This window comes from Mesoplodon mirus (genome assembly GCF_964341445.2).
Source record: "Mesoplodon mirus genome assembly, chromosome: 2".
Classification (NCBI taxonomy): domain Eukaryota; kingdom Metazoa; phylum Chordata; class Mammalia; order Artiodactyla; family Ziphiidae; genus Mesoplodon; species Mesoplodon mirus.
Genome location: NC_138977.1, coordinates 154,507,273 through 154,528,066, shown reverse-complemented (window position 1 = coordinate 154,528,066; position 20,794 = coordinate 154,507,273). Strand labels below are relative to the sequence as shown.

Sequence of the window (20,794 nt, the reverse complement as noted above, 5' to 3'; positions counted from 1 at the left end):
AGGTTAATACCTATTAATACTACACATCTGCTGGTGTGAGCATTAAATGTGATGATATATATAAAATACCAGAATGATGTCTGCACACAAATGGTGCCCAATAAAGAGTAACTACTATTACTTTTTGCTACTGCTATTATTCACATAATACAGGATGAGCAGTAATCATTTTAGAAGGTATTGACTTTTGACATTCTCTATTTTTATAGAATTATGTTACTATAAGATATATAGAGGCTTTATGCTAAAAAGAAAAATACTGCATAATAGCTTTGAGAATAAACATACCATTTCCTAAGGGTAGCATGTGAAAGATATTGCGATTTTATGCATATTTTAAAATAAGTAATTTAACCACTCATGTTGAGTGTCTCTAATTTGGGAAAGTATTTTGAAGTGCCTCTATCAACTGTCAGTTATTAATTTCATACTAGATAATTATGCTTTTTGCTTTTATGTCTATCTCATGCCAACCCTAGTGGTTTATTTCGTATTGCTGCCTACACGCACAGCAATATATTCTGTACGCATAACTGTGTGCACAGAAAAAAATTAGAAGTCTTCTTGCTGTTATTGATGATGGAGACCATCAGCATCTATTATAATGGGATGATGTTTATTGTAGGTATTACTTACATCAAGACCAGGCTCTCCATCTTTCCCCTGCCAAAGAATCATAGTAGCTACATTAGTGTTCCTAAGTTTCATGAATAGGTTATTATTCTATTTAAGGCTGCCTGGACATGCAACACTAGTATAAAAACAACTAATTCAGAAATGTGAAAAAGATTCTCTATTGATTAGTAACACAAATTTCTTTCACTAAATCAAGTGAAGTGACTGTTAATGATGCAGGTAAGGGTCATGAAAATGTTTTTATTATATATCAGGTTAAATAGTCTGATATTTTGCTGAAGTTTAATGCTTGGTATTCAAGTTATCAATCAAAAGCAAAAATACTGTTTAGTTGATTTAAAAACACACCAGCACTCACAGAATAAGCAAATCTATGCTACTTTAGTTTGACAACTTAGTAGTTAGCTCATAAGTGTGTAAAGAATGTGAAAACTATTTATTGTTAAATACAATTTTAATTTGGCTAGATGTACACCTTGTCTATAAATATTGCAGGTGTGAAGATCACAGCTTAAAAACTGTAAATTAATGATTCCCTATTATAGAAGGAATATAATACTGCTGTGCAAGGATGATCCATTCAGCCTTATGGAGCAGATTTTCAGGGCATTGAAAATCACACAACAAATCCACCCAAAAGTTGTTGAGAGGTTGCTTTGATTCCACCAGTTAGATTTTGAAATCTATTTTAAAATCAGCATCTCTTTTAGCACTCAAGTAATCATGGTTTGAGCTTATTAGTTCAATTCATAAAAACTAGAAAGTACAAGGTACGTGGAAAATACATAGGGGTTAAAAACCTTGAGACAACAGTATATGTTTCTACTGTAGTCCTACCTTACCCCATCAAATCATTTACGATTATCCCAAAGATGATATTCTGAAGCAAACCCGAGGCCCTCATTTTGAAGTGGGTGTAATTGAGAATTTTCAGAAGATAGAACACTATCAGCCTTCTCTGTTCTGAAGATCACTTGTCATCACAGTTATTTAGAAAGGTCAGAAACATCAAAGTCTTTGTAAACATCAATTTGAGAAATACCTTTTATTAGCAAGAGCAGTTTGTGTAAGTGATATATGAGAACAGATAAAGTCTGAAGAGAGTTTTTTAAATTAAGCTTCCACACCCACTTCTGGTACAATGACCTCCCAAGGAAGGGCCAATTATGAGTCTTGTCAGATGGCCCAGGGAGGGGTTATCTGACAGTCAAAAGCCCCCTTTCAGGTTAGCACTGTCCATCTCATGGACAACCTCTGATGCTCTCAATCTGGTGAAGTGTGTGGGTGTCTGTACGTGACTGTAAGAATATGACACAAATATGACCTATCTCTGAAGTACACAGTTACATTGACGTTGAAGAGAATTAGTGGATTGTTCTTTGCTCCTCTAATGGGATTAGTCTCCCCACGAGGGGAGGGTTAACCACGCCAAGGACAGGTCATCTGTACATGCTGAAGGGAAACACCATCGCGAGACAAGAGAACTCACGGGAAGACCATATGGCCCTCGGGGTCCCGGCTCTCCCATAGCTCCTTTTTCACCCTATAATGAAAGGTGAAAGTGCAAATCATAAACAAACACCTATATTCACACACTTTCCCTGATGGCCTGTGGCTAAAGCCTCTATTTGAAGTATCATTCTGTCAAAATTCCAAAGAGTCAGGCTCTTTCAGGGCCGCTGCCAGTGATACAGCAAAAGAAATCCATGTTAGCATATTTTACAGAATCACCTTTGAAAGAAGGACTATCTGCCTAGCGGTGCAAAAGGACTTGCATAACAAGGGTGTGGTGCTTGGGTTTCTTTGGCCTTACTGTGAAATGTTTATTTGTTACTAATTATTTTAAGTTACTACTTTTTCAAAAACGTAATAAGAAAATTCTTTTTCCCCCTACCAAATGTCTCTTCAGCAAGCCCTTCCTCCTTGACTGCCCCTGCCTTTAATTGAGCTGTATTTTACTTCACGGTGCTCATACACCAGGAGACATACCCACGTTGTAACTTGTCTATTCTCTGCTGAGCCCCTCACTAGAATCTGCACATTAGGGTGCCAGGGCCCTGGCTTTTTTTCCTACTGCATGTCCTCAGCTTATAATAGTGTCTGGCACATCAGTAAATAATTGCAGAATTCATGAATCAAGTCAAATCAATACAATCACGTATGTTTTGCTTCCTTTTGGAAAAAGAGGGTTTAAAAACTTTTATGCTTTCTACTCAATGCCTGATAAGGTAGGAATTTACTACCTCATCACTCTCTCTCCATGTACCTATGTAAGTAGCAGAGCTTGTCTCGGCTTAAACGATAATCTTTTTTTAAAAAAAATTATTTTATTATACAGCATGTTCTTATTAGTTATCTATTTTATACATATTAGTGTATATATGTCAATCCCAATCGCCCAATTCATCACACCACCACCACCCCCGCCACTGTCCCCCCTTGGTGTCCATACGTTTGTTCTCTACATCTGTGTCTCTATTTCTGCCCTGCAAACTGGTTCATCTGTACCATTTTTCTAGGTTCCACATATATGCATTAATATACGATATTTGTTTTTCTCTTTCTGACTTACTTCACTCTGTATGGCAGTCTCTAGATCCATCCACGTCTCTACAAATGACCCAATTTCGTTCCTTTTTATGGCTGAGTAATATTCCATGGTATATATGTACCACTTCTTCTTTATCCATTCATCTGTCGATGGGCATTTAGGTTCCTTCCATGACCTGGCTATTGTAAATAGTGCTGCAATGAACACTGGGGTGCATGTGTCTTTTTGAACTATGGTTTTCTCTGGGTATATGCCCAGTAGCGGGATTGCTGGATCGTATGGTAATTCTATTTTTAGTTTTTTAAGGAACCTCTATACTGTTCTCCATAGTGGCTGGCTGTATTTACATTCCCACCAGCAGTGCAAGAGGGTTCCCTTTTCTCCACACCCACTCCAGCATTTGTTATTTGTACATTTTCTGATGATGCCCATTCTAACCAGTGTGAGGTGATACCTCACTGGAGTTTTGATTTGCATTTCTCTGATAATTAGTGATGCTGAGCAGCTTTTCATGTGCTTCTTGGCCATCTGCATGTCTTCTTTGGAGAAATGTCTATTTAGGTCTTCTGCCCATTTTTGGATTGGGTTGTTTGGTTTTTTAATACTGAGCTGCATGAGCTGTTTATATATTTTGGAGATTAATCCTTTGTTGGTTGATTCGTTAAACGATCATCTTGAATGCTTATAAAAAAATAAGTGTAATTAGAGGTGGCCCCAGGAATATGAAATTGTGATAATAAAAAGAGATGTCTGCATTTCAAGTAGTGTTTTCTTCTGCTGCCATCTCCAAAATTAAACTGTCAGTATTTAACATGGAAACTTCAGGAGAATGATGATGTTTATGTGAGGGGCCAAAAGAAAATGTTACCTTCTTTTATCACACCACTGAAGAAGTTTAATGGTAGCAAATCTCTTCCAGGGGTAAAATGTCAAGTTCAGCTGATAACTGTGCATGCAGATCCAAGTATTATTCTGTGTTTCTCTACACTCCAAATTCCCATGTGAGCAAATTTCAAGTCACTTTCAACATTCTTCTTTAATTTAAACTTAGGGTTTGTTGGTGCTAATTAGCACTGTCACTTAGAGGCACATATAGTATAGGGAGATTTGGGGGAATAAATATGATAAAAGCTTATTGCACTTTTACTCATTATTACTTTATGTTTATTACTGAAAGAGCAGGAATTGCATTCAGTAAAGTGGCCAGGCTTTGAAATGAAACAGATTTAAATTTGAATGCCAGTTATGGCACTGACTGATTGCATGGCCTTGGGTAACTTTCTTAACCTTTCTGTGCCTGTGTTTCATTGGCTGTAAAATAAGAAGAGTAATACATATTCTGCAAGAATTTTTCTGAAGATTAAGTGTGATTATAAAATATGAAATTATATGTTGCCAAATAATATGTCCATAAAAAGAAGCTCTCATTATTATCGTACAGTTAGAGGTCTTGTTTTTAACGAAAAGGGCTTGGCAACCCAAAGAGCACTAATTCAAAATAAAGTTCTTTCAGTTTGATCCGTCAGTGTTATTTATGATTTTTTAAGTGGTGGTGGTGCTGTTGGTAATGGTGTGTGTGTGTGTGTGCATGCACACGCGTGCGTGTGCATGTGTGTGCGTGCATGTGTGCGTGTGTAAATGGGAGGTGGAGATTTAGAAGGAAGGTTCATGTAACCTGGAGTTGGTCTAATTCGTAAAAACTCAATGGATTAGAGTAGCTCTGGTTTGAAATATCTCCACAGATTATTATTATTATTATTATTTTTTGCGGTACGCGGGCCTCTCACTGCTGTGGCCTCTCCCTTTGCGGAGCACAGGCTCTGGACGTGCAGGCTCAGTGGCCATGGCTCACGGGCCCAGCCGCTCCGCGGCATGTGGGATCCTCCCAGACCGGGGCACGAACCTGCGTCCCCTGCATCGGCAGGCGGACTCTCAACCACTGCGCCACCAGGGAAGCCCCACAGATTATTTTGATATACTTACTCCCTTCTTCCTCCTCTGATTGAGTACACAGCTTTATTTTGTTTTCAAAATGAATATACCGTGGCTGATTTGAATTCAGCTGTCACTAAAGCTGTGGAGATCCTCTTGCAGAATTGCTCACCCCGAATACTTAGCTTAAGCTAATAATGACAATTCCATCTCACTCCCAGTGACTGCTTCAGAAGTGGACATATGACCCAATCCTGGTCAATGAAGTGTCAGGGGAAGTGACTGGGAAGCTTTGGGGACGGTTTCCTCACAGCTAAGGAGGGTACAGGAGAAGACAGTCCCTATGTTTGCTCTCTGCCGATGCCTCGCCAGAGGGGAGGTCTGGAAGTGCTGCAACCAGCTTGCCTGTGGTCAGAAGACAAAGCCAGCTCTTGCAAAGGGCACAGAAGCAAAGCCTAGAGTTCCTCCTTTGACTATTTTGCCACACAGAACTATACATTTCTTTATTGTTTAAGCCATTTTGAGTTGGGGTTCTGTCACTTGGAGCCAAAAGCAGCTTAATGGTTTCAGCTTGAAAACTTTTAGGAATGAAGGATTAACACAGGGCCTTGAATGTGCAACTTCTTTTCCGGGATTCATTCATTCCAAAAGAACTTTGAACCTCTCAGATTTAACACACTCTACAGAGTTCCTTATTGGTTACAAGGCCAAGATGAAGAAATCAGCTGAAGGTAGGACGATACGTGCTCTGAAGAGCTGACTACTAATGCTGCCAGTCATGTATTTGACAATTCTTTTTTTTTTTTTTCTTGCGGTACGTGGACCTCTCACTGTTGTGGCCTCTCCTGTTGCGGAGCACAGGCTCCGGACGCGCAGGCTCAGCGGCCATGGCTCATGGGCCCAGCCGCTCCATGGCATATGGGGTCTTCCCGGACCGGGGCACGAACCCGTGTCCCCTGCATCGGCAGGCAGATTCTCAACCACTGCGCCACCAGGGAAGCCCTTGACACTTCTTGAATAAAACTGTCTGTCAAATGCCTGGTTTCTTTTAGGCTGGTCTCATTTCATTCAGGATCTTTAATTTGCATGTCTACCCTGAGGAATTATTCTAGAATGAACCCCTTTCTTGATTCCTGCCTCTTTAAAATTTGAAACTTTTCAAGAGAGTCCAGATGGCACCTCCATCAATTAACTTTGAGAATCACACTCCAGTTTAGCACTTAGGGAGAGGGGCACTTGGAGAGAGTACTGATATCTGATCCAGTTAAGACAGTTAACATGCTGAGTAAATACAAGTGTAACACTTTACACTGCACACCATTTGACTTAAACTATGCCTTCACAAATTCTTAAGCCATTTCATTTGCTCTCCTGGTGAATTCTACCCAGGCGCTGAGACCTGATACTCTTATGACACTGGAGCTCTCGGAAGTAACAGCTGATTTACCAAACGGTAAACCCTCTTGAGTCCCAGGGCCTTCTGCCACTAGACTACTTGAGATTTGCTGCTCCATTTTTAGTCCATGTACTGGATTTCTTGATACAATGCTTGAATGTACCAGCAGCATGAGGCTCTTAGCTTTTAAATCTTTTTAATTAAGATGATCTTCGTAAGTCTTTTGTTTGACCTTAGAAATAAATTCAGCTGATTTATTTCCTTTAGGACTCATCTCTTCCTAGAAGGATTCTTGGGTAAAGCCAGACTTCCTCATCGCTGAATGCCCAGCATGTACTATTTGTATTCATTATCTAGTTATTCCTTGCAGATATTTTTTTCCTCTGCAATTAGATTGTAAACTCTTCTAGATCACGGAAAATAGCTGCTTCCTTCACAGTACTGAGTAAGTATATACAGTGTATTAATAAAAGGTTATAGGATGATGAATCAATTATTATTATGCAATTCATTAGAACAATTAGCAAAATAGACTTCATAAATGGGAGGAGAGCGTTTTCATTCCACACTAGGAGTATGTTGTGTTTTGTACATCTTAATGTGATAAATACTTACTGAATAAGTGAATTCACTTTATAGGACATGGAATTATGGGATGGGGATGTATGCCAAAGAAATCACTATGTGACCATCTATTTTAAAACAAATTATCCCAGACTGATGAAACTCTATCTAGTTTTAAAAGACCACAAAGTTGCACAATGAATCATTCCAACATTTTGAAGTCCTCACCATTAGGATACTTTCTTTACATCCTATCCTGGATGGTGGGGAAACTGATGACACAATTCTACTCAGATACAAAAAAACCTTCTAAGTTTTTCAGGGTGAGGAAAAGAAAAAGCAGAAGAAAAACAGAGAAAGAGGGAGAGAAGTTCCAGACAGATGACCAGCTGCTGATGCTGTAGTACATTTTTTTGTGTCAGATGTTTATCTTCCACTCTGAGTGTCTTTTTTCCCCCCAAAGATATGGAAACATGGCTTAGCAATAGAGAGGTTAGTGGAAGGTTTTTGTTTTATAATGCACAAAAATTATTTCCTTATGGTTAAAGAAAGGCTATTCTTTTGCTAAAAAAGAGAAGCATGTGTAACTGTGCAGAGAATACTTAAGTTTTGTAAGTTCCCTTTAGAAAAGTTATAATTTATTCTGAATGAATACAGTAGCTTTATATAAAAGATTATCAACCAGAATATATAGTCCTGGAAATTTTAGACCTATTGACATCAACTTTCTGGATTAAGGCCAAATGAAAACATCTTCCTTAGGGGTTAAGAAGGAATGGTCTGAACTATTTACTTTAGCTATGAAAATGTATGCATTGGTTTTTTTTGTTGTTGTTGTTAAGGCAGGCATATTCTAATACTCTGTCATTCTCTCAGTATGAGGACTCTGAATAGAACTTAAGATGGCATCTATTTCCATTTACTATTAGATGGCCCTTTATTTCTTCTGGGAAATGAACAGCTCAGATCAACTAAAATGGAAAAGCCACACTCTGTGTTTTCCTTAGGTCACAGCTTAATAACCTCAGGAGCAACTTACTCTTTCTCCTTTGGGACCTGCAGGGCCATGGGGTCCCATAGGGCCATCTGTACCCTAAAAAAAGATAAAAATAATATAATATGAGACATATCCCAAGGGCTGTAAGAAAAGCAGTTATAATTTATCCTGGACTTTTCCTGGGTGAATGATGCCTTAGAATGTCAGTAAGACAACACATCTCCTTTCAAACTGCTTTATGCTTGATTCTTTCAGGCCAGTAGTTTTCAAGAAACTCATGCAAAAGGGATGAATTATATAACTGCTTATTTCAATGAAAGGCTCACACAAAATACTGTATATCATATTTAATTATATATTTCCTCCCTGACTAAATGGAACATCTTCACTTTGCCCCCCAAATCTTAAGAAAAAATTAATTGTTTTTGCTTCACATCACCTCTTCTTCACATCCATTCTCTGCCCCTACAGTTACCCCTACTCCTCTTGGCCACAAATGCTCTGAAGTCTTATTTTCAGCTGTTTAAGAGGCTCAAATAGTTGTACAAGTAAAAAAAAAAAAAAAACTTAAATAAATGAGAACAGTGTTTAACTTTTCAAACTTTCTTCAGTTCTGTTGGAAGCAGCAGGGGGCTTAGAAGGAAGGAATTATTCTTATAGGTTCTGCTGCAGTGGCTCAAGTCACTGGGCTTATAAGGCACAAACCAGGCAGCTGGATGATTTAATGGCATAATTGCCCTCTGGCCTCCTGGTTCAGCATTAGGATTTCTGTGGCAGATGAGATAATATTTGGATGAATATAGAAACACTGAGGTCCAGTGAAAACAATGACTGCCTGAAACAGGTTTTTAGAATTGAAGAGCTTGGAATTCTTTTTGATTCTTAAAAATGTAACAAGGACTTCAGGTATATTTGCTCATTTTCAGGAAGACTATGCTTAGATTTGCAATGAATTTATTATGATATTTGCAAACAGAAACTATTCTAGCACAATTCTTTTAGTATTCCTATTTCTGTTTTACTATTCTTGTTTATTCTATGAGTCTTATGATATGAAATAATTCAGGGTTTTAAACTCATTCTAATGTTGGTGAATTATCAACATCAGTCTGATCTTTTTCTTACTGCCTGAACTCAAAGTTCATCTTCAGAAGACTTCTAAATATTGAGGACCTGTAGCTGAAATTTAAGAGATGGAGCTGTTAAGAACCATAGAAAAGAGACAAAATGACAGAAGACAGACAAGTCATTTCAATGAACAGAGATCTGAAAGTTAGTTCCAAAGAAGAAGTTACATTTCTAATATGGACATAAACATAAAAGGAAAAGCAAGTTAAAATAAATTCACATGATTTTGATTCCTTCAGAGGGCCCCTCCCATGGAATTGCAGGAAGTGTTCATTGGTTATGGAAAAATCTGTCTGGGATTCTACAACAACGAAGCCAATTAGATTGGTCATTCTTCCCACTTCACAAGTTATCCAGACTTGAACCCAGGCTTCAGAAAGATGTTCTGAAGTTTAGGCTGTATGACAAACAAGGCTGCAACCCAGGCTTTGTCTACCTTTCCCTTTTCTGCCACTATCTTTGTCCACTTTCTTCTGCTCCAGTCCTATGTACCCCTCATCATCTGATGGGAGTCTGTCCTGAAGCATAAAACTCCTAGCCACAAAACATGTTGGAGCAAGTTGAGGTGCTGACTCACCCGGGATCCTGGCTTTCCGTCTAAGCCAGATGCTCCCTGTGTGATTTGGTTGGTAGCAGGGTTGGTGGGTGTAACACGAATGACAAGAACAGAGATTAGTATGAGGTACTGATGAACAAATGTAACACTTCAAACAACATAATACGCAGTCACAGGGTTCTGGTATGAATATCACTTTGCTACAAATTGTTAGTTAAAAAAAAAAACAACCATGTGACAATAAACACCCCACAGATGATGGCATTTTTATGACATTTCCATTTGATAAATTCTTACTTAGAAATCAAGTGAATGAGGTTTATAAAGTGGGCTTTAAAATAGTTACCAGTAACAGTCTGGGTTGCTAATTTCCATATGAAATTAATTTTCTAAAGACTGTGCCATTCACAATATATTTCTTTCGGTTCTGAAAAAAAAATAATGGCCAATCTTCTAGGAAAGGGCTCATTATAATAATCAATCAAGTTAGAATTTCAGAGGAAAAGAAAACAGCTCTAGTTTTACTTGTTAAAATAGCATTTATGAATAACAAATGCAGAATTTTAACATGCCAGGGTGACTCTGGATTTTACACAGACGATACTCATTGTTTTCTGGATTGTTCTTACTGTGTTCACATTAGTCACCACTAGAGGGACTTCTAGGAACAGGAAAAAGCCAGAAAAATTTCATGAGTCCAAAAAGAAGTAACTGTCCCAAACAACATTGTTCCTCAGCTCACTTCAAGTAATCAAGCATCAAAGTCTGAATGGGAAATGCTTTAAAAATAGAATGTTGTTCTCAGGCAATGCATGCTTTTCTTTCCCTTCAACTCTAGGCTATGCATAACGTATGATCAAAAGATGACATTTTCAATGCTTGTTTCAATTATAAGCGCAATTACTTTTTTTTTTTTTTTTTTTTTTTTTTTTGTGGTATGCGGGCCTCTCACTGTTGTGGCCTCCCCCGTTGCGGAGCACAGGCTCCGGACGCGCAGGCCCAGCGGCCATGGCTCACGGGCCCAGCCGCTCCGCGGCATATGGGATCCTCCCGGACCGGGGCACGAACCCGTATCCCCTGCATCGGCAGGCGGACTCTCAACCACTGCGCCACCAGGGAGGCCCGCAATTACTTTTTTGGTATGGCTTTTGTATCTCAAAACTCAAATGTTTATTTATAATCCTTTAAAAATGTTGATTTGATCAAGGAGTATTTAAGAAAGACAATGCACTAGTTCTGTACATCTCTTGGCAAGGTTGCAGAACTATTTCCCCATTTTATGCTTCAGATGTAGTTAATAATACAAAATGGAAGAAAAAAAAAAATTTATTCCAGCTGCAAACTCTACAAATGATGCTATACCATACATTTTGGGGGATACTTTTCATTTTTTATTTTACAATTCCTTCTGTACAATCCTATTGTGAGTCAGATTATAACTGCAAAATTCAATTTACTTAGCAATGATTAAAATTAAAAAAAAATACGTGTGTTATCATTCTCTTAATGCTAGCATATGTAGAGCTTTTGGCTAAACGATACATAAAAATGACCACTAGTCCTAGATTTGAAATTAGGGCAAACTTTAAAGAAATCAGATTGAGGGTTTAAATAAAATAGAAATCTAAACTTTCTTTTGCTTTTTGATACTTCCTTCAGAGTCACCATTACTAAAATTTAAAAATAAATAGGGGGATGATAAAATTTTTGCACTGATTATATAATATTATATTTACCTGGAATGTGAATTAATGACTCATATATATTATACAGGTTTTACGTTTTATACCTGTGGCATGATCTAATTGGTGTGATTTAACCTATACTCTAATGTAAGGCTTACATCATTCAATAAATGAATACATATTAAGCATCTACTAAGTGCCTGATCTATGTAAGGGATCGGCTATCAAGAGGAATACTTTAGTACTTAGAATACAGTACTTGTGGGAAAAATAAAATAAGTAGTCACAAATTTTTTTATGGAGACGTGTATAAACTATTTTCTATTACCAATTTTATGTCATATTTTAATAATGTAATCTATAACGTTCTTTACTAACTTTTATCTGCATTCACTGAATAGACAGCATATGAAAAGCTTGAAACTAAAACTCATATTTAGGAATTCCCTGGCAGTCCAGTGGTTAGGACTCTGTGCTTCCACTGCAGGGGACACAGGTTCGATCCCTGGTCAGGGAGCTAAGATCCTGAATGCTGCACGGTGCAGCCAAAAAGAAAAAAAAAAAAACAAAAATAACCCCTCATATTTAATAATCATTTAAAAATATCTTTTTAGTTGTTGTGGAAAGAAGACTAGCATAAAGTGCATGAAAGTTGGAAATCTCCTTTTCATTAAAAATAAAAATCTCTAAATAACTGCAAAATACTTCTTCCATACTATCCATTATTGCCGCAAGAACCTCGTAAGAGGGCATTTCCAGCACAAACAACATACAACATTTAGACCACAATATGATTGATTAATGTAAGGAGCCACGGCACTGACCTCACGCCTTCAACAATGGCCAATTGCATACCTTCCACTAACAGGGGGCTGTGGTTTTTGGTATTGAAGAAGAAAAAATAAAAATTGAGGGAGGATTTGACACTACACTAAATAATAAAAACATTTGGGAGAAATTATGAAATAATCTGCATAATAATTTTTTAAAGGGGAGGGTGATGGGAGAAGAATTGTCAGCCTTAAAAGAGGAAGGTTGGCATGTATGTAATTGAACGACAGAACATTTATAGCATCGTTTGTTACGGGGTCTTCCTCTGACACAAGAGCAGACATCAGAGAAAACGAAACTGGGCTGAGCTCTGCGCGAACACAGTATGTTTTCCAGTTACGGAAATCTCAACCATAAGATGGTCACTGAGTAAACCAGAGTTCTTACTTAGGGTAGAAAGAAAAGTCTGAGATTTGCACTGAAATGGAAAGTTTTCTTTACTTACTGGAAGACCAAGGGGTCCTCTGTCACCCTTTTGACCTGGTTCACCCTTCAATCCTTTAACACCATTTAACCCTGGTTCACCCTAAATGCAAAAGCAAATGCCGATTTTGGTTGCTATCATGGGTGTTTCAACTTCGAGAGAAGAGAGCCAGTCTCTGAAATGGTTGCAGATTCCAGTTTTAGGTCACAGCAGAGTCAGGCTAGATTTGACTTGCATCAGTTCAAAAATAATTTAAAAAATTTTAAGAATTAACAAACTGAAATTGACAATTGAAGCAGAACTCCTGAGAAAGTGTGCTCCTTACAAGCAAAATGTGTATGTCTGAGCTTCAGATTTTTCAGTTTTACCTCAAGGAAATTGGTGTTATGCTACATTGTTCTGACCAAGTCAATCAAAGACAATCGGAGTGGAGGATACTGAAGGAGGCTGAGCAGGAAAGACTCACTCTGCTGGAATGAAAAACTGGAATATGCAGGACAGTGTTATATATATGAATATTTTAAGCCTTTAAGCATTTTGCCAAGGGGAATGAGCTAAAAATGTAGCAAATGACTTTTGAAGTAATGCCATTTGGTGAATCCTCATTCACTGACATTGCAAGTCAGGTCCCTACATGGATTAATCAGTAGAATAGACAACATAGAGCCAATCCTAGAAGAGAATGTGAAGATCACAGAACTTATATGTGGCTTTACTAACTGTCTGTCTGTCCAATCTCAGAATAAAGTAGGTTTGAATTTAACTTAAGGTGACAGTACAAAAGCCATGATAAGTGATAAATTCTCTTGACTCTGTTTTTAAAAACCTAAGAATGTAATAAAGTATTTTCTATCGGCAGCAGCATGTTAGAAATAGAATTCTCATCTGTTCCCTTTTCAGCTTTTAAGTACAGATATTAATTTCATCAAGAAAATCTTGAAAGACTTGTGGAAGGAAGATGATTTCAGTTTTAAATGCCCTATAGAGTCCTGAGTGGTGGAGGTGGGAGAGGGGAGAGGTTATGCTTATATGGTAGGAGGGATTATTAATCTGGGCAGTATTTCCCCCGTTTGCTTGATGGTGTAAATCAGTGCAGTACTTGTTAAAGAGTCCAGGGCACCACCTGGACCATAGCAGCACAGGAATGGTATTTTTAATGTCTCCCAGGTGATTCTTCTCATCAGGAAATTCTAGGAAACAGTGAGCTAGAGTCATCCATGGAACCATGCTATATATTTTAACTTTCAAAGGGGTCACAAAATAATAAACACATTGGCATGACCTAATGGAGTTTGGCAGTTCTGAGGAGAGGAAGTTTGCAATGCTGCCACTGTAGGAAAGCCAAGTGTTCTATGTTTGGTAAAGTGTGATCCTGGGAATGTCCCAGAGCTAGAGCCAATGTGAGATTAAAGCCAAGGCTCAGTAGTCAACTGCAGTTAACTGGTCTAAACTTGAGATTCAGGGCTTTACATGTGTGTGGACTTTCATTCAGCAAGTGATCTTAAGATGATGAATCGGCAGGGCAGCCTTGGTAGGCTATGAAGTTCTTTGGTGAGGAATCATGCATTGATAGGAATGGGTGTTAACTGAGAAGGTAAGTTTAAACAATCAAATTCTGGGGCAAAAATTTCAAATTTCAACTCTGAACCTAAATTCTAGTCCCAGATCTGTCATTTAATTGGCAGTGCAATTTAGAGCAAATAACCTAAGTCTCCTGAGCCTATAGTTTATTATCTATAAAATCAAGGAACTAGCACAGATAATCTATGAGATGTTTTCAACTTTATAATTCTCTGAAATCTATGATTTAAATAACAATTGAAGTTAAGTGTAGGCAAAGTGAATCATTGCCTTGTAGATATCAAAAGGATCTTGGGCATCTATTAATGTAATGGTGATGGGGTAACTGAATCACTCATAGAATTAAAAACTCAATCTTGGTGGCTTTGGCCTGAGTCATTACAATTAATCTGGTCTTTAGTGGTACCTTAAAATCCAAACAGAAGTCAACAGAAGGAAATATTATTTAGTCCATTGTGGGGAAAGATGCCCAAGAAGGCTAGATAAGTACCTAGACCACAGAGCTGATAGATAAGCTCTCTTTTGACCCCCCCAAAAATGTTCTTACCCTAAAATATAATCCACGCCACTGAGACACTGTCAATCACTGGCCTTATCAGAAGGTAAGGTATTCTAAGAAGAATAAAGAGGCACGAACTCTTTCCTTTCTTGGGTGAGTCACCTGCTTCATCTCGAAAAGGAAACTCAGGTTTCTGGAGTCAGACCAATCCCTCTGCCACCTCTAAAGCTGGGGGGTCAGGGGGAGTGCTCAGAAGAGAGGGTGGGCTGCCTCTAGGTTTTCTGATTCTTAGTGCCAACACTGCATTTATGTGTCCCCTCACCCCCTCTCCATTTCAATGCATCAACTCACTACTGAGGAGGTTTCAAGAGTCACTGAACCTTTTCTCAAGCAGCCTTGAGGACTAGCTAAATTTTTCTGTTCAGAACAAAGCATCAAAACACAAGATTACAATAACAACTGACATTTTTTGGGTGTTTATTAACAGCTGCACTGGATATTCTGTGAAGTGTTCTATAATCATACTTCATTAAATCATCACAACACTCTGAGGTAAGTTACCTAGTTGAGTAAATGAAGGATTAGAGAGGGTAAATAATCTCCCCAAGGTGACACAGCCTGTCAGTGGCAAAGCTGAGATTAGAACATACGTCCTCATCACATATGCTCACTGAAAGAAGAAGCATGTCTTTCAGGGCTCATTTTAATCCTCTAAGGTGTCTTCTCGGTCTACACAAAGGCAAAGAATGCACCTTCATCCATCTTCACAATACAAATTGCAATAATTCTGACAAGGAAGGGATATTCTCCATTGTTCTCTTGTTAATTCAGAGTGTAGAATACATGTATGTGATGTAACCTTCTCCTTAGTATAGCATACTTGATATACCTCACCTCATTCTAGACTAGTGACCTCTGGGGGAGTACAAAATTAAGATGCTGGATAATTAAAGCATTTAGATGCAGTACTGCTATATGACAAGCAAGAAGTATCAACTAATAACATCTGAATATACATCTGAAGATACCTTACTAAGAAAGAGCATCTGGACTAGTCTGAGAATGTCATCAGATTCACTTTTTTTTTTCTTTTAGAATGTTGATTTTGAGTATATTATGATTAGTAACTTAAGAAACTTACATAGTGACAAGGAAAAAGGCAAATTGAGGACTAATTCATCTCTAGGTGCTATCACTTAAATTTGTTGTAAGTCATTCGTTGTGAAATTTAAACATCTGGATACTTAAAGGCTTAAAGATTATCTATATTACTTGACAAATAAATAAGACAGGACAGACATGCTTCTCTCATGCTTCCCCACGATTAACAATGAAACAGCCATCAAATAATCAAGGGATTTGTTGGATTACCTTTGGTCCAGGAAGTCCATGGGGTCCCTGAAAATGGAAAACACAGCTTTTAATTAAGAATTGATTCACTTTTTCCCAGCAGAAGTGACTATTAACTATTATATAAAGTAACAAAAGAGATGTATAACAAGAATCTTCTTGTTTGAGTTATAGCCAGATAGAGGCAGGCCAGTGGATGTTAATGCCTAGAGAAGTTCCTTCTAGCTCTTGGATTCCTCTGTAATAGGGAATTCATTAACAGCAATTCTTTCTGCTAAATACCTGTGAGAGGGAGGGGGGAATCTACTAGGGTTATATGGAAGAAAAAAAAAAGTGTTTGTGAACCCACACTATTTCTATTTCTCAAATCCCTATTTAAAAAAATCTAGGTGGAATATGTGAGATACCTTATGAGTTTAAAATTTGCTAAAAAATTTTTGAACTTTAAGTACCAGTGAAGAGGAGACCTTTTCAATTACTAACTGCTCTAGACCCAAGGTTTTAAGAAATCTAAAGGAGCAAGAAAATGAGGAGATGACAGTCAAGTTTGGAACACTGTTGCATCATTTCTTTAAGGCTAAGAAAAGGATTCTAGTGCTAAACATTATTATTTAGAATGCATTCATTTTTACAAAGATGAATTATTCAAGGCTCTTGTAACAATTGTTTACCAGTGGAAGGAAGTCACGACACATTCATGAATCAGGGCTTTTCCCCTGTATTTTGTGGAAAATCTAAGTATAGAAACTAATTAGTCAACCTAAATTAACTAAAGATTACTGTGGATTGCTTTAAACTTTCAAGTCATTTAAATGAACTATTTGGAGACAGGAGTATTTAAATACTCATCAGCAAAATCATACAACCGTAGGAAAATTTTTTTTAAGCAAGCAATACATAGATATTTGTTACATATGTCTACACTGGAATAATATTTTCCCTTTGGATACGCTATGGATAAACATTTTCAGGAAATGGCCATTTTATCAAGTATTCTTATTTCATTTTAGAAATGGTTTTAAATTCCTTTAAACTAATTAATTTTATGATATGAATGGATATAGCATTTTAAAATTTAATTTTCTAACTTAAAGTGGCAGGAGTATAAAAACGCCCAAAGTACGCCCTTTGCTTGATTCTTAAAGCACTGTTTAGTTTTAAGAAAATCAGGTTAATTATAATTGTTTTGTGGTATGAAATAGAAACGGCACTTAGTAAGAAATAGATGATTGGGTCTGGGGCTACACTCTGTGGTTTAGATCATTCCAATGATGTTCTTTCTTGGAGCACAACAGGAGGAAAGAGTGACCGACAGTTTATTTAATCTCTATGATTGAAGACATATGGTTTATCGGGACACTGTCGAGACAAATGTGACCTTAGAGACTGCCTGACTCGTTTCCAACCTATCCCAGTCAAAAGCATTCGAAGCATTCTGCCTTCTAGTTCTAGCCTTAACAAAACTGTCATTAGGCAGACATTTGGAGAATTATGCTGGTTTAATGGCTACCTTCCTCACTGAACATAAGTTCTATGAGGACACAGTCATTGTCTCCACTGGTCACTGAGGGATACTTGCAGTAAACACTGTATTTACAGAAGTATTTAAAAGTGAAAAGAAAAAGATCCAACAATATATATCATCTGTGGAAGTGAGACAACTTTTATCATATTATTTTCTAAATGTTTTTTTTGAACATTTCATTAAAGGGTCTCAGTCCTCAAAGTTGGTTAGAAACATTCATTAATGGCTACAATTAGTAATCTTGTTATGCTATTAATGGCCTAGAACAGTGGTTGGTTAAAATGATTTTCCAATGTTCATACCCAAAGAGTGGAGTAAAGCTTGCCAAATCTGTTTATTCAACTTTCCTATCACAAAACTACCCTATCTCTTTCCAACAGATGTGCTTGGGAGAGTGAAAGACAACACTGTAAAATCAGAAAAGCACCTCCTATTTTTTGTCCATTCCATAGAGAATAGTACAACATACAAGCTGGCTGTCTTGAGAGATGTGTTCATGTTTCCTCTGGTAGCATGCTCTGAAACAAATGATTACATTTTGGAGAGAAGGGAAACTTACCATGGGGCCTGGTGGGCCATGGGGACCTGGTGGGCCTGGTGGGCCTATGATCTGCATGTCCAAAAAATAAACATGAATTTGGTTACTTCATTTAGATAAGGCAGTTAGGCTTGAATCTCATGCTGGGCTTCTGCTAAGGCCATTAATGGTTGCAGAGGAAGAAGGATACTGGAAGAAGTGATGCATTTGATTCTCTACATTTGGAAATTCCTTCGTGAGAATAAAAAAACTTAAAAAAAAATACAATTGTTCTACAAAAGCCAGAATAAATCAAAAGTACATTAAAAGAAAAGGAAGCAACTGATTACCAAGAAATGCTATAATGCTACAACTACTATTAAACTCTCAAATATTTCACTAAGAAACAACAAGGCTCTGGAGAAAAAAAGAACATAGGTTCTACATTCACAGAGCTCTATCCAAAAGCGTCGTGGGAAAACCATTGATTTTCTCCTCGGGATTAGATAGTCCTCTGAAAAATCGCTTCTAACTCAGACCTCTGAGACACTTTTGTCTCTCGCTGTACAAGGCTGACAGATATTTCTTCTACAGTTTGACAGACCAAGAGGTTCATGGCCTTTCTACTGTTGATAAGCCATCTGGCACAGGTTGAAGTTGGTGAATAATTGGCCCATTTCAGAGTTTTTCGGGAACCATGGAAGTTCAGCCCCCATGGACTTACGGAAGGACCCTGAGGACCTGGCAATCCCGAGTCTCCTTTTTCTCCTTTCATTCCATTGGCACCCTACAAATAACCATTAAGAGTTGAGCTGGTCAAGTAAGGAACAGCTGAATTTTCTCCCCAAATCCATCATCCTCTTGAAATTTTTATAAAATCATGCACATGATTATGTACCAGAAGGATTTATCCCCTTGCATTTTAGCCTCAAGCTAAACAGCAAGCTTCCTCAAATCCCTAGGATTGTACATGATATGTGAAATAAATTATAAAGTAAATGAAACTAAGTTATGCTTGATTGGTTAAACTTATACATTGCTAAATATATCCAATTATAACTGTTATATTTTTAATGGTGGTGCGGACATTAAATAGCAGTCTTTTAACTTCATTTTCACTGACACTTATTTACACATTTCCTTGTTTTAAAAAATGATCTAGGGCAGTGAGGTTTTCTACATTTTTTCCCCTACATTTTTCTACATTTCCCTCTCCAAATTCTCAGTAAAAATTATGGGGGAATCCATAAAAACACCATCCCATAATATTGTAACATAAGGAGAACACTTCCAGAGTAATCTGTTTTTTAATTATTTTGTATTTTTTAGTTCTTTTATTATTGTTTATTTTAAAATGATCAGTTACATCCTACATTAATGACCAACTCTATTTATTTTACTATCTTCTAGTGAAAATAATTCAGGAAAGCATAAAGGTTTATTTTATAATTCATTTGGTTAGATGCTTTAAAATTTCTTCTAGAGCCTTAGTTGTAGTAATTAACCAAAAACACCTCAAATATTTAAAAATAAAAATATTAAATGAACCATTAGATGAGACTGCAGCTAATAATACAACTATTTTCTGATTACTGAATTTATCTTAATATGAATACATCTTTAAGAATATAAACATACCGGTAATCCAGGAAGTCCAATTCCTCCTTTTTCACCTGGCATACCTGGGTCCCCCATGTCTCCCTTTGAACCTTTGAGCCCCTACAAATGATATGGTTTGCACTTAAGAATCATACTGACCATGGATGGTTACATAATAGGGAAAATAGAATTCCAGATTACTTTTGCCAATAGATGGGCCTCAGGCTGAGATGATTCTGATTTTCATTTTTAGGTAGAGTTATCTCTTATAGCAAACTTCTACATTGAATCAATACTATTTCCTCTTGTAGTGGAAGAGGTTAAATTCTATTACTTAGGCCATTTAAGTATGAAAAGCAGGAATGTAAGTGTTGACATCATTTCTCCTGATTCCACATTTTTACCTGGCAGCTAATTTTATATCACCAGTCCTGAAAACAGATTAATGGGTTTAATGCACAATATACATTTTGAAGCAGGACCTAGTGTTATAGTAACAAAGGTCCAAATAAATTTTTCACATCGCTCATTATATCCCTCTATTCCCATTAAATGCAGGCAGAGGTTCCAATCACCAACAGTTTTCAATGGTCCCATCTATAGACAGGTAGATCATTCACTATACACTAATGCTCAATTAATGCTTAGAAATACTTCCACTTTTCCAGTGTTCTTATTTTGTTCTCGTGACATCTCTATGAGGTGATCCAGGATGTGATTTTTATTCTCTTTTTACAGTGAGGAAATAGATATATGTGTATTTTAAATGCAAAAAAATAGGAATTTTGTGATACTAATACTAAAATTAATGTATATCCTTAAGCATTTTCATCCAAGGAGGTTCACTGCAATATGACCAGATGGTCCATTCTCCAGCAGGGATTATCATAGTTATTTTAGTTATGGTTATAGGGATCCCTGGTTGCACTAACCTGTTCATATTTTCTATACTAAAAACTACTTAAGGACAGGAACTTGTCTTTTCTTGTTACGTATATCTGTTTCATGGCACCTACTTCAGAG

The 20,794-nt window shown here is 37.3% G+C and overlaps 1 protein-coding gene across 3 annotated transcripts in view; it reads right to left on the bottom strand.

Moving 5' to 3' along the window:
* COL25A1 (collagen type XXV alpha 1 chain) overlaps positions 1 to 20,794 on the bottom strand; it is a gene marked incomplete at its 3' end in the record, with an annotated part of 474,748 nt that overhangs the window by 11,351 nt on the left and 442,603 nt on the right. The window contains exons 25-32 of one of the 3 annotated variants that reach the window (XM_082635416.1): positions 19,811 to 19,891; positions 18,897 to 18,959; positions 18,215 to 18,265; positions 16,152 to 16,178; positions 12,722 to 12,802; positions 9,782 to 9,817; positions 8,119 to 8,172; positions 2,126 to 2,179 (exon numbers count right to left, since the gene is read on the bottom strand). In XM_082635416.1, the coding sequence (XP_082491542.1) occupies positions 2,126 to 2,179; positions 8,119 to 8,172; positions 9,782 to 9,817; positions 12,722 to 12,802; positions 16,152 to 16,178; positions 18,215 to 18,265; positions 18,897 to 18,959; positions 19,811 to 19,891 (447 nt within the window). Of the gene's footprint in view, positions 1 to 636; positions 664 to 2,125; positions 2,180 to 8,118; positions 8,173 to 9,781; positions 9,818 to 12,721; positions 12,803 to 16,151; positions 16,179 to 18,214; positions 18,266 to 18,896; positions 18,960 to 19,810; positions 19,892 to 20,794 lie in introns of all 3 variants that reach the window. The other 2 variants (XM_082635417.1, XM_082635415.1) reach the window with 2 other exon arrangements.